This window comes from Netta rufina (assembly GCF_964035555.1).
Source record: "Netta rufina genome assembly, chromosome: 15".
Classification (NCBI taxonomy): domain Eukaryota; kingdom Metazoa; phylum Chordata; class Aves; order Anseriformes; family Anatidae; genus Netta; species Netta rufina.
The window spans coordinates 12,084,625-12,100,299 of record NC_140138.1 but is presented as its reverse complement, the minus strand read 5'-3'; the positions used below and the strand labels follow the sequence as shown (position 1 = coordinate 12,100,299).

At 46.3% G+C, this 15,675-nt stretch overlaps 1 protein-coding gene across 3 annotated transcripts in view; it reads left to right on the top strand.

The window, feature by feature from the left end:
• Positions 1-1,572: 1,572 nt before the first annotated feature.
• Positions 1,573-15,675, top strand: part of PDGFA (platelet derived growth factor subunit A) — a 33,021-nt gene continuing 18,918 nt past the window's right edge. For all 3 annotated transcript variants that reach the window (XM_084295852.1, XM_084295851.1, XM_084295853.1), the window contains exons 1-4: positions 1,573-2,073; positions 3,273-3,369; positions 10,785-10,889; positions 13,077-13,264. In XM_084295852.1, coding sequence (XP_084151978.1) covers positions 2,011-2,073; positions 3,273-3,369; positions 10,785-10,889; positions 13,077-13,264 — 453 coding nt within the window. In that variant the 5' untranslated portion in view covers positions 1,573-2,010. The remainder of the gene's footprint in view (positions 2,074-3,272; positions 3,370-10,784; positions 10,890-13,076; positions 13,265-15,675) is intronic.

Here is a 15,675-nt window from a genome sequence, read left to right as displayed (position 1 = left end):
TTCCATGAAGGATAGTATCACTCCTCAGTTGTGTTATTGCAGTTAATCCACTTAAATGCTATTGGATTTTCAGATGAGCTGAATTCTTTGCATCTGCTATTAAGATGCTTTGTTTAGATGAGAAAGGGCTGGTATTTAAATCACAATGAGTTCAGGGAGATGTCAGGGTACAGCAGGCACCTTGTGCCAATCCGCGCCGGGGAAAAGGGGGCATTTGCTCGCCGGGGCGGCGGGGAGGGAGGGAGGGAAGGATGCGGGAGGAGCCCCACCTGCCACCGCCCGGCTCCGGCCGCCGTGGGCTGCAGGGACGGGGGGGGGCTCCGGGGCCGGATGCGGCGGAGCCCCGGGGTGCAGCGGCTCCGCGGCCGCGGAGGGGAGCCCCGCACCCGCGCATGCCGCAGCCGGGTGCCGCAGGGCGGAGGGCGCCCGCTGCTTTTATTAGTATTATTTTTTTTATTATTTTTTATTTTGGGGAGGAGGGGGGCTCTTTCCTTTGCGACGGTAGGTGCGCTGCAATAGCTGCGTAAAAAATCAGAACAATAATAATAATAATAAAAAAACACAACCCGCAGCCGCGCTGCCCCTCCCCTTCGGCAAACGGAGAGCTCTCCCCCCACCGCCAAAACCGAGTAATTAACGATGGAAAAAAAAAAAAACACCCTCAAACCCTCCGTGATCATGGCGATCTCTTCCGCCTTATATAAAAGGCAGGGGCACAAGGTGGATCCCGTAAGGTTGCAGGGCGGCTGTTGCGCAGCAGCTCCCAGCCCTCCCGGCTCCCCCGCCCCAGTGCCGCAGAGGGCCGGGGCGGCGGGCAGGCTGCCCCGCTCCCCTCTCCTCTCCTCTCCTCTCCTCCCCTCCCCTCCCCGGCCCCCCAGCCCTCGCTGGCTTTTTTTTTTCTCCCTCTTTTTTTTTTTTTTTTTTTTTTCCCCGTATGTGGGCAGAGCCCCTCTCGCCGTGCGCGCAGGGGCTGCAGCTGGCGGCACCCCCACTACTTGTTGTTTGTGGGTTTGGTGCCGGGAGTACCGGGAGGAGGGACGGGGGAGGCGCATGGCAGGGAGGGAGCCCTATATGCTGCTCCTCCGCTCAGCCACGCTCCAGACAGGCCACCGCTTCGCAGCGAGCCCGGGAATCCTCCCTCCGCCAGGAGTTGCAGTTCGTCTCCGATCCCCTTGGGATTTAAACCTTGCATATATATATATATATATATATATATATAATTTTTTTTTTCCTTCCTTCCCCCTCCTCCTCTTTTTTTCTCCCGTACAAAGTGGGGAAGGAGCTGCACTGAGGCAGCCCGCGAGATCTTGCAATATTGCTCCGATTTATCACTGCAATTATTCATAATTAATTACCATTTTTAACCTGCCCGCAAGCCGGGGAGGGAAGCGGGACCATTCTCAGCAAGAGAACCGTTTCCACCCGTACCAATAAAGATTTTTTTTTCCTTCTTTTTTTTTTTTTTTTTTTTTTTTCCCTTTTTGCTAAAGGGGGAGAGGGTGGAGGTCAGCCCGGCAGGGGAAAGGGGGGGGCAAGAAGCCGGCAAATCGAGCAGCCCATCAGTCCCGGCGCTGAGCCGGAGGCCGGGGAGGCGGGCCCCAGCGCCGCCCGCCGCCAGGGGGGCGAGCCGCCCCAGCCAGGTGATGGGCGTTTCGGCTGCGCTCCGGATCGACTCCTTGGGTTTCACTTTGGTCTGATCTAAGCAAATATGCAGAAGTACCGGCTGGTCTAGTCCTAAGAGCCAAGAGGAGCGAGCGAGAGCAGCAGCAAGGAGAGCGCGGCCACGCTCCCGTAGCGAGGGGAACCTACAAACAGCGGCAGCGCCGTAATTAAAACCCCCGCCGCCCCGAGGCAAGCCCCGACCCCAAGCCTGGATGCGGAGGACCCCCGAGCCACCCCGCTGCCTTTCCCCTGAGGGATGGTACTGAATTTTTGCGCGGCAGGAGCCGGCCTGCAGCTCCTCTCCATCAGCGTTGCCTTCCCTCCGTGTCTAAAGTGCACCAGACCGCGATGAGGACCTGGGCTTGCGTTTTGCTGATAGGTTTTGGCTACCTGTCCTTCACCTTCTGCGAGGTGGGTGAGAGCGGTTCGCTGCGTGCTCGGGGCTCCCCCGGGGCCACCGCAGCCGGGGCTCGGGGGGGAGCCGGCGTCGGAGGAGGGCACGGGGGCGCAGCGGGCTGCGCACCTGGCCGCGGGGCTCCGCGGGCATCTCCGCGCCCTGCCCCTGCTCCAACCCCTGCCCCTGCTTCTGCCCTTGCTCCTGCCTCTGCCCCTGCTTCTGCTCGAGCCCCTGCGTAGCTGAGGCCGAAAGCAAGTTGCCATTTCCCGCATGCCAACGGCGAAGGGGGAATGACCGTGCATTCCGCTCCGGAGCCGCCGGCTGCGCCTAAAAACCCCAATAATATCCATATATACGCATGCATGGATGTGATCTATTCTGTCTCCCCTGCGGTGCAGGCGGGCTGCGGTTATTTGCAAACAGAGCGGTTTCGCGGAGCCGCCCGGCAGCGGCCGCCCCCGCGGCGCACGGCGCTGCACGCAGCCGGCCGCGGGCACCGTTAGTGCCGCGGGCACAAGTGGGGTGAGGGTCCCTCCGGGACACCGCTCCCCGCTTCTGAAGCTCGCCCAAAGCTGAGGGGCAGAGGCAGGGGGGCCGGCCTGCCATCGGATCGCTGCTCCCGGGGGCGCGGAGCCGCGGCTGGGGCTTGCTACAGGTGGCCCCCGGGGGGACAAGCGCGGTGCTGGGCGCTGCGGGGGGGGGGGGGGGGAAGACGACTGTAACTTTTTGGGACCGGGGCCGTCGGGCACCGGGAGCCGCCGGTGGGATGCAGGAGCCCCTCGGGACCCCCCTCCCAGCCTGGGGGGAGCCCGGCCCCGCTGTGAACTTTACGCCCGCTCGGGCAAACTTCGGCAGCAGGCTGCGCGGGTGGGTTTCCAGCGGCTGGAGAAATGGGGCTCGGGGAAAAGCGGCGTACTCCCGGCGGGCACGGAGCCCGGTTCCCCGGCAGGCCGGAGCCGTGGCGAGCCGTGGCGCAGTTCAGCGGGGGGCGCGCAACCCCCGCGGGCGCGCAAGCGGGGGCGGCGGGGCGCGCTCCGGCAGCCTGCGGAGCGGAGGTGGGGAGGGGATGATTTTTTCCCCCTTGCTTCGCCCAAACGCGTCCTGCAAGCAGCCCGCACCCTCCTAAAAACCCCGACCCCTCCATCCCCATCCCCGCGGCGCCCGATCCGCGGGGCTGCGCGGTGACCCGCGGTGTGTGTGTCTGTCTTTGAAGGAGGCCGAGATCCCGCAAGAGCTGATCGAGCGGCTGGCGCACAGCGAGATCCACAGCATCCGCGACTTGCAGCGCCTCCTGGAGATTGACTCCGTAGGTAAATTAGTCCCGTCCTCCTTCCTTCCGCGCCGTCGGCCGCCGCCGCCCCGGGGGGAAGGCACCGCGGGCGGCCACGGCGCAGCGCCCCGCACGCCTCTCGCTGCTCCGGGCAGCCTCGCCTCGGGGACGAGACTCGTGCGGGGACCCGGCCTCCAGAGCCAGGCTGCCCTGGGCAGGGGAGCTTCATTTCAAAGGGAGGCGGCGGCCAAGGGGGCAAGATTGGGAATGAAAACTTCGGGGGGTTCAGGGTGGAGAGGGACCTAGTGACCCTCTGTGTTTTCAGACCTCTCCGTCTCTCAGCGGAGAAGAATTTCCTTAAGGTTTGTTGTTGCTCTCGCATTGCTCTGTTATCTTTAAACTACTGTCCTAGAGGTATTTAAAATATTTGAAACAATATTTATGAATGAAGTAATGTCTCTTCAAGCGCTGGGCTTTATTAAAAGGAAAATAAACCGTCCGCGCTGATTTTAAACAGGAACCTGCGTATGAAGCTAACCCTGACAAATACACTTTTTCCAAAAGAAAATAGCGCAGGGTTATTTTCTGCATCATTAGGCATGCAAATGGGTGTAGTGAGAACGTGCAGTTCAAACAGATCATTGCAGCAGTAAATCAGACCGAGAAGTGCTGTATTACTCGGCTTCTTATCGTTTGGTTTCACTTGATGCACTTTGTTCCTGGCGATTTCTTGCTTTAGTTGAGAGAGGATAAACCCGGCACCTTTGATGTGCCCAAGGGAAACCTGCATCTTTCTGAAGAACAAACATGGAGAAAAATGAATGAGTTCTTGCTTGCATTGGTACTAGGCCATCTCCTTTTAAACCATATGCTGTGTGTTTTTGTAAAGTCAGTGCCAGGTTCAACCACCTTCATTCAGCATTGCAGGATCCTTCTAGAGTTTAACCCACTGCTTTTAGTATAATTCTGTATTAATGAGCAGAAAGGCACTAGGAAGATGTTTTACAAACATGGCTTTCAATTTTCATGTGATTAGGGAGCAAACAGTTTCTTATTACACTGAAAGTGGGAATATTTCTTTCTTGCACAATACTTTACCATAGAGGCCAATTACTAATTACCAGATCTGTTGGCATTGGTTTAATATTTTTGGAGAGCAGTGCTTCATCATCACTGCAATTAAAGAAGCTTTCACAACAGGGAAGGGGTATGCAATACATATTTCCCCACAGAAGACTGTTTTGGACCAGACAAGTGCACTACTGCTAAAATCTTTTTCCCAGTGAACTCAGTGGAAGGCTTGGCTGTTGTTGCAGAAGGGCTGGATCTGAAGACTAGGATTTTAAAATACTGCATGTTTTTTCTGCACTTGATTCACTATACTGTAGCTACCAGAATACATTCTTTTTTTCAGTGTAACAAGCACATGCTTCATTTTTAAATACCACTTGCAAGGAGAGCAAAAGTTCACATGGCTCCATTGCAAGAGAATCAGGCAGACAAGTGAAGCAACGGCTGTAGCTAAATAAATTAGTGGAGGTAGCGGAGGAAATTTATTTCAGAAAATAATTGTTTATGTTGTGGCAAATATCATCAGAGGATGCATGACCAAAAATTGAAGAGGTCAGCCGCAAGTTTACCATTTCATTTCGCAGTTTCTGTGCAATTTGTCAGTTTAGAAACCATTAGAGAAACAAGACATACATATTTTACTATTTCAACATGAAACAGTAATGCCTGAAGACATGAACTCAAAACAATATTTAAAAATAAAATATTCAGCCTTTCACCCTGTTCTTGCTTGTGTGAGTGCTCAGTTTCCATGCTTGCTAAGCCTCATCCTGAGCTGTGCAGGCAGGATTGGATCTTCACAGACAGTAACCACTCACTCTTTGCTATCTACATTTATGTTTTCTGGGCACAGTCCTGCAGTCTTTACTGTCATGAGTAATTCTTACTAAGGGTTTATCAGAGTGACTAATCGAACGTTGAAATTTCCATGTTTTCTTCAGTAAACAGGATCAGGCCTGTTTACTATATTTAATATTAGTTTGGATCAGCAAATCAAACGTTTTCTACTTGTCACTGATAAGATGATACTTCTGAAACATATTTCCTTAGGGCTGCAATTGCATTTAGGGAAGGGTTACTTCAGTGAGGGCTTGTACAGCAGATGTATTTCTGTTGAATAGCATATACTGATTTAACCCGGGGATCAGAATAAAAACACTCCACTAATTATTTTCTCCTTCATTTTAGTGCATGGTGTTGCCAGTCCTTCTGCATGCGAGTAGCCCTGTTTAAACTCAGTGGGTGGACTTGAGAATTAAGAATGATCTTGTAAGGGAAGATCTTGCAGGATCAGGCATGCATGCAGAAAATGTCTGATATTCTTGAGTAACAAGGCAGAATCTTGTGGAAAATGAAGGAAGAACACTCGTTTTCTTTTCTGCAATGCAAAGCATATATTTTTAATTGGGAAAGTAAGTTTTGTAAGTCAGAGTGGGCAGGTTTTTCTTCTATTCTGACAGATTTGGTCGCTATATTGTAGCAGAGATGACTGATAACCCCCTTCATAAAATTAGAAACCACACCCCCAGACCATCTGGCATATTACTTAAAGAAAAAACACTACCCAACATGGAGCTTATCATTGTTTTCAGAAAAAAGAAAATCCAGGCCAATTTGTCAGAGCCCAGTGCCGCGTGTCTGATTCAAGAAGAAATCACAGTAAAGACAACATGAAAATGCTCCGTTTATATCAGAAAACAGGTTTCTACGTTAATTTGCTGCGACTGGGATCCTTAGTCAGCAATGGGGTTTCATTGGCATGACGGAGAGCAGAGGCTGACCCTATTTAAAACAGAAAGCACACACGATCCCAGGAAGTAGGCAGCTGTAGCGTGCAGAGTACAGTTTTACTACTAACAGACAAAATCACCGAAACGGGGGCACTTCCTATATTCCGCCTCTGAAAGTTCTTTTGGCTCAGCAGCGTGGTTTTTCTCATCGCGCTTCACCTCTCCCATCTGTCCTGTGGGAGGTAGAGTTCATTTCATCACCTATTATGTTTGCCTCCCGCTGGGAACAGACTTTCCCCCAGTCATCTCCCTGCGTGGGGAAACGCAGGGCTGAGTGTGTTTCATTGCATGGTTTAAGGGCATCAACCGCAGGGTCACCTTAGGCCATGTGAATTTAACGGCCTGTGATTAAGAACTAGCAGAGCAGCTTTTTGTTAGGTGGAGAAACTTCTAAATTAACAGTATGCATTCATGGAACAGTGTTAGATGTCTGCATCCCAGAGTTCAATCTATTGGAAAACCTTCTGTTGACTTTGTGGCTTTTGGTGTGGCATGTAAATTGAAGACATTACAATACCATGTGTTAGCTTTCCTTGCACCTCTTAAACATTATGAGAGGCGGGCATCTGCCATGTGTGTCCTGTGTTTCGCTGAAACAGATAGAGGGAATACTCCTCCTCCTTTACAGTTGGTTGATCACATCTAGGTAAAGGGGAAAAAAAAAAAAACACAACTAAACAAAACAGGATCTTGCAGGCTGCTACTTATATTTCCTTTAATAGATCAAAGTTGAAAACTTAATGACATCTATCTCTGCATTTGGATGTCAGAAGGGCATATTTTGCATCAGCCAGAAAGAAGATCAAACAAACAGATTGATGTTGCCTTGGGCTTTCTGGCTCTGGGACCGATTTGCAAGACAGACCATTTCACTTTATTGTACCTTGCACTGAATTCCTGGAAAAAGAGATAATGAGAATTTCCTAAGCTGCTGCTGTTGGTACTAGAAGTCTTGGACCTATACTTTTTGGATGTACATCAAAGTGACATCTAGAAGGGTTTGTGTTAAGGCTGCGTACACTGGGGATTGTACCTCACACGTAAAGTTGTTTGGGAAGGAGATGGCAATGTGAAAATGTAAAATGATAAATATAAAGTAACAGTAGTCTTAGGATGCTTTCCACATGCTTTTTTTGGGAGAAGAGTAATCACATATTGGCAGGATGTCACAGGAACTCTGTGATTTATACTCCATGACCTAGTGGAAAAATGCCAATCTGGCAAAAAAGAACAATTTCAGCTACACTAATGGATTGACCAAGGCTCATTGCAAGAGTTTTTCTACCCATCATTGATATGTTGTCAGTACATAAAAGATTACAGAGAAATTTCTTGATCGGCTGCCATGAAAACATTTTTTTATTATTAAAACATTTAAAAAGAGCTGCATTAATCTGGCTCCATGCAGCATCCTCCATCTTCACTTAGTGACAAGCAGTGTTCAATTTCTAAACTAAGAACCATCCGTTTCTAAGCTTTCTGCTCTAAGCCTCATTTTGTTTGGTGCTAAGCACCCATAAATTCCCATTTTCTTTGCTAAGAGCTGAAACACCTTATCCTGCAATTTCATGTTCCTAAGTCAGTACAGTGGTGGGAAAAAATGATGCAAATTAAGACATGATTTGTTGAGGAAACCTTCTGCCAGATTGTAAATTAGGTATCAGGCTTCTTTAAAGTCAAACTAGAGTGAGCTATTTGTAATTACTGTAGCATCATTGTTCTAATGAAGTAAAATGAAGTCTTCTAGCCACACATACAGAGACAAGTGTGGATTTCAAAACTGACTTTCTGATTTTTCAGCCCTGCTCGGGTAAGACTCCTGTTGACTTCAAGATCTCTTGAAGTGCAGTGATTTTCCCTTTGACTTCATTGGGAAGTGGAATTACTTCCAAATGCCTGTGGGGATCAAAGAAGACCAAGTGCCTTAGCATGATAGTGTTGTCTGACACCAACCATGTGCTCCATAATTCTGTTTATTATATAAAAAAAAAACAAAACAACATCAATGCTTTGGCGATAGAAATAATACAATTTGCGTTGCATAATGCATCGAGGTTTAACTGGAACGTGTTTTGCAGTCTGCCACGCTAGCTGTGTAGATCTCTTTTTTAACCCCCACAACGAGACGTGAACTTATGAAATAATATACATGCCTAAGATATGTAGTGAGACAGTGAGATACAGTATGAGCCAGAGGCCTTCTTCACCTTAGAAATCATCTTATAAGCAACACATGCTCCTCGACATGTCATTTTTCTTTATAAACATAATGATAGAATATGGCTAATTGCAGCCGAGTTGAGCAGTTAGATATAAGCACATGGCTAAACATATTGGTTAGCTGATCATACTATTACTTTAGTCTTACCAGTTTCTTTAAACAAGACAGCAAGAAATCAGTCATGTTAAAAGGGAACTATGCCAGCATGTTGAATAAGGCATTAGGACCCGTGGCTCAGGCTGGCATCATTGGCAGTTTCTCTTTTCAGTGAGATGGCTGTGCCCACCAAGCACTCAGGATTAACGGCATTAGTTTTGTGTTTAATCTTTTTTAAACACCGTTTGCATGCAGACAGAGATGCTTCTTGCTCAGAGCTTAGCTGGGATCTTACACTGAGCAAAATTCCTGCTGCTTTCTTTTGAGTATCACTTCATTGCCTCAAAGTGAGGGAGAGGTCGTGACTATCTGAACTTGCCAAGAAGGAGGTCAGTATTAAGGTGTTGGGTGGCTGAGTGTTAGGGAGCGGAAAAGGGCTGGATGAAGATCAGAACGGATCCTCATTTTGCATAACACCGTTTGGGGTCAGGTGGATGGCCCGGTGCCATTGGAATGGGATGCAGGAGACCTGGCTCCGCTCCCCCGCTCAGTTGCAAACTTCCTGTGGGATCTCTGGCAAGCCTTTTTATTTACCCCACAGATGAGTTTTGTGGAGTATGGGGTACAATAAAAGCAGAAATAAAATACATTAGTCATTGCTGTGCTACGTTACAGGACTGGGACTGCAAATAAGGCTTACAGTCAGCTAATCTGTTAGGTTCCAAACTTTCCCATCAAAATCAATGAGAAGCAAGCACTCAATGTAGGAAGAAGGAGCCTACTTATTTGGGTAGATTGAAACTGGATTTCACAATGACTTACTTCAGACAAGGATCTGGTCTGCTGATGAGGAAAACAGGACCAATGGGTGCTCCTGGCGCTATGTCTTGGATCTCCTGTTTCATCTTGTTTTAGCTAACTATGACAGTATTTTCCAAAGAGTGAAAATACACCTTGAGGCACAGAGCTCTTTTCAAGGTGCTGAAGATGTCACTGTCTTCTTGTTTTACCAGGCTCTGCAGGTGATTTCACAAGTTGCATGCTGTTTAGGGCAGGATTTCTTGGAGGGAAGAGGAAAGGAGCTGGTTTATTTGCAGAGTGTGCCCTTTACGATGTGTGTTTCTAATAAAGTAAAGAATAAAGCAAGTTACAGAGTCACAGTCGACTGTGCATGCAAAGAGAACGAGAAGCAGGGAGCATGACAGTGCAGAAGACAGAGGAGTGTAGGCTGTTGGTAGCATGTAGAGAGGGTAATTGAGTACGCTGTAATAACCATTTACATTTTTTTGGTGTACATCACAGTTTTCTTTGGAACCAGCAGTGAAACCTTGAAACTCTCCAGTGACATTATAGAGGGCACTCCAAGCAGCAGAGTGCTAAAAGTCTTAGTTTTGCTGTACTGGAATCTGCATGCAGTCCTCAGTCTGCTTACATCTTCCTGATCCCTTGTTTGCAGATTGTGCTTGCCGTTTTCAGAACCCCACTGCATGGGACATGACCTGGACTGCTTCACTTAACAAAACCAAATAGTTGGAGCAGTTATTTTATTATTATTATTTTTTTTTATGATAAATGAAATGCCAAGTTTTCCATCTTTGCTTTTTCTCATGGCCCTTTAACCCATGTGGTAGGCTTATTTAGGGAACAAGACAAGCCTGGATGCAGTCCCAGAGTTTGCAGTAGCTTCAGATGCCCCTCCAAAGGTTAGGATACTTCACAGGGGATTTGTTCTGCAACAGAGAGACTAAAAGGAAACCCATGCTAGTTACTTTTTGCTTTTGATTCTGTCCTGAAAACCAAGCAAGAGAAAAATTACAGAGGCAGCATTGTTGCTGCTGGGTGTGTAATACCATATTTTCTACTGTAGCCTCATGCCAGAACTTCAAAAAACTTCTCAAAATAAATATTTCCTATGAAATATTATTGTTCTTATTTCTACACCTTTCCAGTAAGAAAAGCTTTACATACTTTTCACATAAAAATGCAACTGTTTTACTTTAGATACGGTTCTGTGTCACAGACTATGCACTGTTTCTGGGGGCTTCCAGTAAAATGGATATTAGAATTATATTGTGCATGCTTGTACACGACATTTCATGTTTATGTCTTCCCTGCCTTATACCCTTGCAATTGCACTGATAGGAATTATGTTAGACTAATAGCAGAAGGATTTGGTCTTGTGCATATGAACAGCAGTTTTATATGTATGTAACAGTACTGTAACAACATTCAGGCTAATAAAATAGCTGAAGTTTAATATTTTGTTTCCTCTTTCAGGATATGATGATGTTTCAGAAACAAACTTGAGGTCTTATAGTGTTCATTCTGCTAAACATGTGCAAGAGAATCATCCTGTGCCCATTCGCAGAAAAAGAAGCATTGGTAAGACACAAGCTATTTGTACTTAGGGAGTAAAAGCAGAGGGGTTGCTTTTGGTCAGCCAAGCAGGACATTTCACTGGAAAAATGTGACACACACAAAGGAAAAAAAGGCCATTTCTAGCTTCTGTCTTTCTTTCTGCACAAAACGAGCTGTTGCCTGAGAAGCTGTCTTCTGGAGGATGTCCATAGGAGACAGACAAGCACGAATTCTTTACATTCACTTTCTTGTTGCAGCATGTTAGAAAGCTAGACCTTGGTTAGAAAATGCTGCGATATTCAATGTATAATTCATAGTGTGGGGAACAACTACAGCAGTGTGCTTTAAAAAACATCAACAGTTGGTAGAGGTTTCAGTACAGAAGCTCCACAAAAGGAAACAGCTTGACTCTTTATTCAAAAGAAAAAAACAGTTTATCCCCAAAATTAAAAGCCATTGATGGAAATGCTAGGGCATTGATTTCCATCATTGTGTAGGGCACCAGGCATGTTTACAGGGGATTTTTTTCTATTTAAATACTAATGATGGTGATCCAAGAAAGCCCAAATCCCAAATTAAAGAGATGCTGAGGAATATTAGACCATGTGTATAAGCAAAGCTTGTTCATCTGATTAGATCTGACTGTTTTACCATTCTAGTCAAAGGCAGAAAATATCCATGTTCTTATTTATTATGGGTTATTCCGAGTCAATATATTCTAACTTTAAGCTCTGGTTGTACGCAGTAGATAGCACAGCATGCTGTCAACATGGATTTGCAGTGTGAATTGGCAAGCGCGCGTGTCACATTGAATGCCTCTAGAGAACAGCGGTTCTGAAACAGTCTGCTACACTTGGCACCCTGCTCTGCAAGGTGTTGAATGCATCCCCATAAAAGTCAGTGGGAACTGGATATGCTCAATAACTTGTAGGAGTTGCCAACTATCTTGCATTATTGGATCCTTTAATTTTCTTGAGTTCATGGCACTGGGAATTGAGAATAATTTTCAGTCTATTTAGATGACCAGAATGTACCTCTTTGAAAACCAAGCCTAGATTTTCATGTTACAGGTGCAGACCAGGCCTGAATTTCTTGTGCTTCAGGAGTAACTGAAGAAGCGCAGGCAGCATTCCAATTCCCTGCCCCATATGACCCAAAGCTATCACTGCTTCCACTGAAAGGCAAAAAAATCCAAGCTGTCTTCAGAGAACTTAGCTCCAAGCAAGCAGTCTCTGCGATTGCTATTATTTTCTGGACTGGCTTAAATTACCAGCTTGACTTCTCAGGCAGTCCTAGGTTGAAAACGATGCCTAGTTTGGAGTTTTCATGGCAGCAATCATGCATTGCTGTGGCACAGAGCTACATGTTTTGATGCTTATGTGGCTGAAACTGCCATCTACAAGCTCAGCTTACCTGAGACCAGCAGCAAATTTGTTTAGCTGAAAATTACACTGCAGGTTCTTCAGTCATGCTACTCTTGTCATTTTGCCTCATTCAAAAGAATAACAAATCAAGTAAAACCCAGCAGGTACAAAGACTTGATAACATCAATTTAGGAAAAAAAAAAAAAAAAAAAAAGCTGCTGCTCTTGGGGATGGCAGATGGACCAGACTCCCTGATATGAGGATGTTAAGAGTGTGTAAGTGGAAACCCAGGACTCAGAAGTTTCAAGCTGGCGCAGGTTGTTTCCCAGCTCAGCCAATTTGGGTGTGATAAAAATATCCTCAGTGCAACTTCTGCTGTGGCATTTGCCAGGTATTGCATGTTTGTGTGATAATATATGCGTGCAATGATTGCCCCAATACTGTAAAATAACAGCTGCTGTTAAGCAGTCATTATGAGGCTGTATTGGAGGATCATCTAATCGGGAGTAGCCTCTGGCTTGCTGTCACTTCTAAAGAGCCAGGCTTGCCTTATCTAGTGGTATGTGCTCCGAGCTATGTTGGGAGCCAGGCCATTGTCATCCTGCATTTTAGGGCTGGGTTTTTGGCAGTGAGTCCAGACTTTCTGTAAGGAAGCACCCACAGCGTAGTGGTAGGCAAACCACTCGCAAAGTACTCGGCACCGGCTTGTCAGGAAGTGGTGCGAACTGAGAGCGCTGTCTCAGCCCTGGCTAAGGATGCCACTGCTAAATCAGCAGCGTAAAGTATCTGGGCACTCTGAGGTGAGAGCAGCTGTTCACCTGGAAGTGTGAATTTCTTCTGTTCGCAGAGGAGGCCATCCCAGCTGTCTGCAAAACACGGACGGTTATATACGAGATACCTCGGAGTCAGATTGATCCCACCTCGGCCAACTTCCTGATATGGCCACCTTGCGTGGAAGTGAAACGTTGCACTGGCTGCTGCAATACCAGCAGTGTGAAATGCCAGCCCTCACGGATACATCACAGAAGCGTCAAGGTGAGCAGATCGTGGCTGCAGAGCCCCAAGAGGCTCCGCCTAATTCTAGAAACTTCAGGTATTGTGGCTGTTCTGCATGACCTGAGTCTTTATTATCCATCCTCTTAGCAAGAGGGTCAGATACAGTGCTCCTCTCTATTTTAAATGAGCAGAGGGCCTTTTCAAATGACATCATCATTGGAAAATCTTGGGTTTGGATTTGATTTTCACAGGATTCCCTTTAGGTTTTTCTCTTTTTGTAATTAAAATAAAGTTGATTGTGTCTTTCCCATGATCTCGCATGGTACAAATCTTAAAGTTAAGAAGATAAAATGACTCAGGGGGCATTGGACTTAAAAAAATAAATAAATCACAGTATGGAATGCTGTTTTCTTAATTAAATATTATGCAGGCTAAATTGGGCTTTTATATTTGACAACATAACACTTTTGATCTGAAAAAATGTGTTTCAAATTATCTTACCCCAGGGATAGAAGACTCAACAGCTTCATGCTGTATTTACTCATTAGACAAAATCCCTGTTGCAATTTTCCAGTAAATACTACGTGAAATATTTCTTGTGTTCATTAGGCTTCACTGTGTTCTAATTTTTATCAGTGTTTAAACAAGTAATGTTGATTTACATCAGCATGTAGGAGATTAGACTTACATTTACCATTTATGCTGCTAAACCTCTGAGTTCATGTTGCTTTGAGTATTTTAAGTGCACAATTTGTTAAAAAACAAAACAAACACATTCTTGAACATAAAATGGCCCAGCTCAACATACTTATCTCTGTTTGGAATGGATTTCGTTGAGAAAGGTGCTGTTAACTCATGTAGCGCTGTATGTTTTAGACACAAAGAATGGCATCTGGGCCAGTTCATTGTTTTTCATACACACAGGCAGACATCTGAGAAGGACTTCTTTTTCTTTTCCTTTTTTGAACATTTGAAAAATGTTTTCACACACAAATAAGCAAGAAACTTGTCCCAAGTAATAGAGAAATCTTTGACTGTTGCAGTCCCTTGTTGTCCAGGGTCCCCAAGGGCTCCCTAAAAGCCTTGAGGTTGCAAACTCAAAAAACAAGTGGCAGCACCTTTGCAGGATGTCATTGCTGGGTCTGCTTCCTCAGCACACATAGTCTCTCACTCAGTCTGCTGATATGGTTTTAGGGCTTTTAGATTTGCATTCATTTTAATAGGGTGCAAGCTAAAAGTAGGCTCAGCTGAGCAGCTGCTTTTTGTGGTTGTGTAAATATATTGCTACCAGCAATATCAATATACGTCAGCCAGCTTTGGAGGACTTTTTTTTTTTCCAAACTCCAAGACTGCTCCAAATAGTCATTAAGTAGAAGGGAAAGAAAAAGGACAAGAGGTCAAGCAGGAACAGGATGTTCATTGTAAAGGTTTGTAGGCTGACCCCACTGTCACACCAGAAACCGCTGAACAGAATCCATATTTATGCCCTCCAGAGTCAGATCCTCTTGTAGCTTTGATATAATTAATGATTTTATGAGCTTTTTTGCCAATCCGACATTCAGAGCTCAATGTCTGCTCATGCCATTAAGTAGCTGGCCCAGAGTGAGGGTCTCTGGAAAGGTAGGGGAAGCAGTTTTGGAGAGCCTTCTCAGCTGTTCCTGCAATGCGGTTGGAAAGCTGTCTTGTATTTTCCCCTGATGTCAGACTGTATAAAAGCCCTCTTTTGATTAAACATTGAAAAGGCTTTCCCCACTTCCTCTTCATTGACAAGGTAGTGAGATCATAGCTGGCCCATTCACACTAGAAAAATGTTCACCCAGAAAGGTCAGTAAGTGGGTTTGCATCATCTAACAGGCTAAAGCAAAGGGTGTTTTCTTTGTCTCACTGAGGGCCACTGTAGTCAAGGTTAAGAGACAGCCGTGGCAGTGTGGGAGGAGCACTGGAGGGGCTTGTATGGGACATTCCTTTCTTGGGGACGTGACTCAAAGGCTACAGGGTTTGGGAATGTCCTCATTTTGCCTTTACTGAGCTTTGGTTAGGTGCCCAGTGTACTGTTAATGGGTTTGTGGAACTGGAGCTGTAGGGAGGCTCCAAGCCAGTGGCGTTGGGTGACATGGCTTCCCCGAAACTGGTCCTCTTAAGGTTTCCCCTTCGTGGGGTAGATGAGTGAAAGAGAGGCTTCCCCTGCACTGTAACAGATGTGGAGAGCACAGCCCTCCTGGTCCTAAAGAAATCTCTATTCAGTAAGCTGTACCCATAGAGTGTTGCAAAAATGTGATTGAAATGAAGTGTCTGGTTGGGAGTTACACTTCAATAGGAAGGAAGGAAGGCATTGCGTTACTGTCCTTCTGATAGAGGGACGGTGACAAGGATTGGTGAGGAGGGTCGTTGGTGTCTGTTACAGATCCATTTCTTCTGCTGTCTGCAAAAGCATTTCAGTAACATCTGCA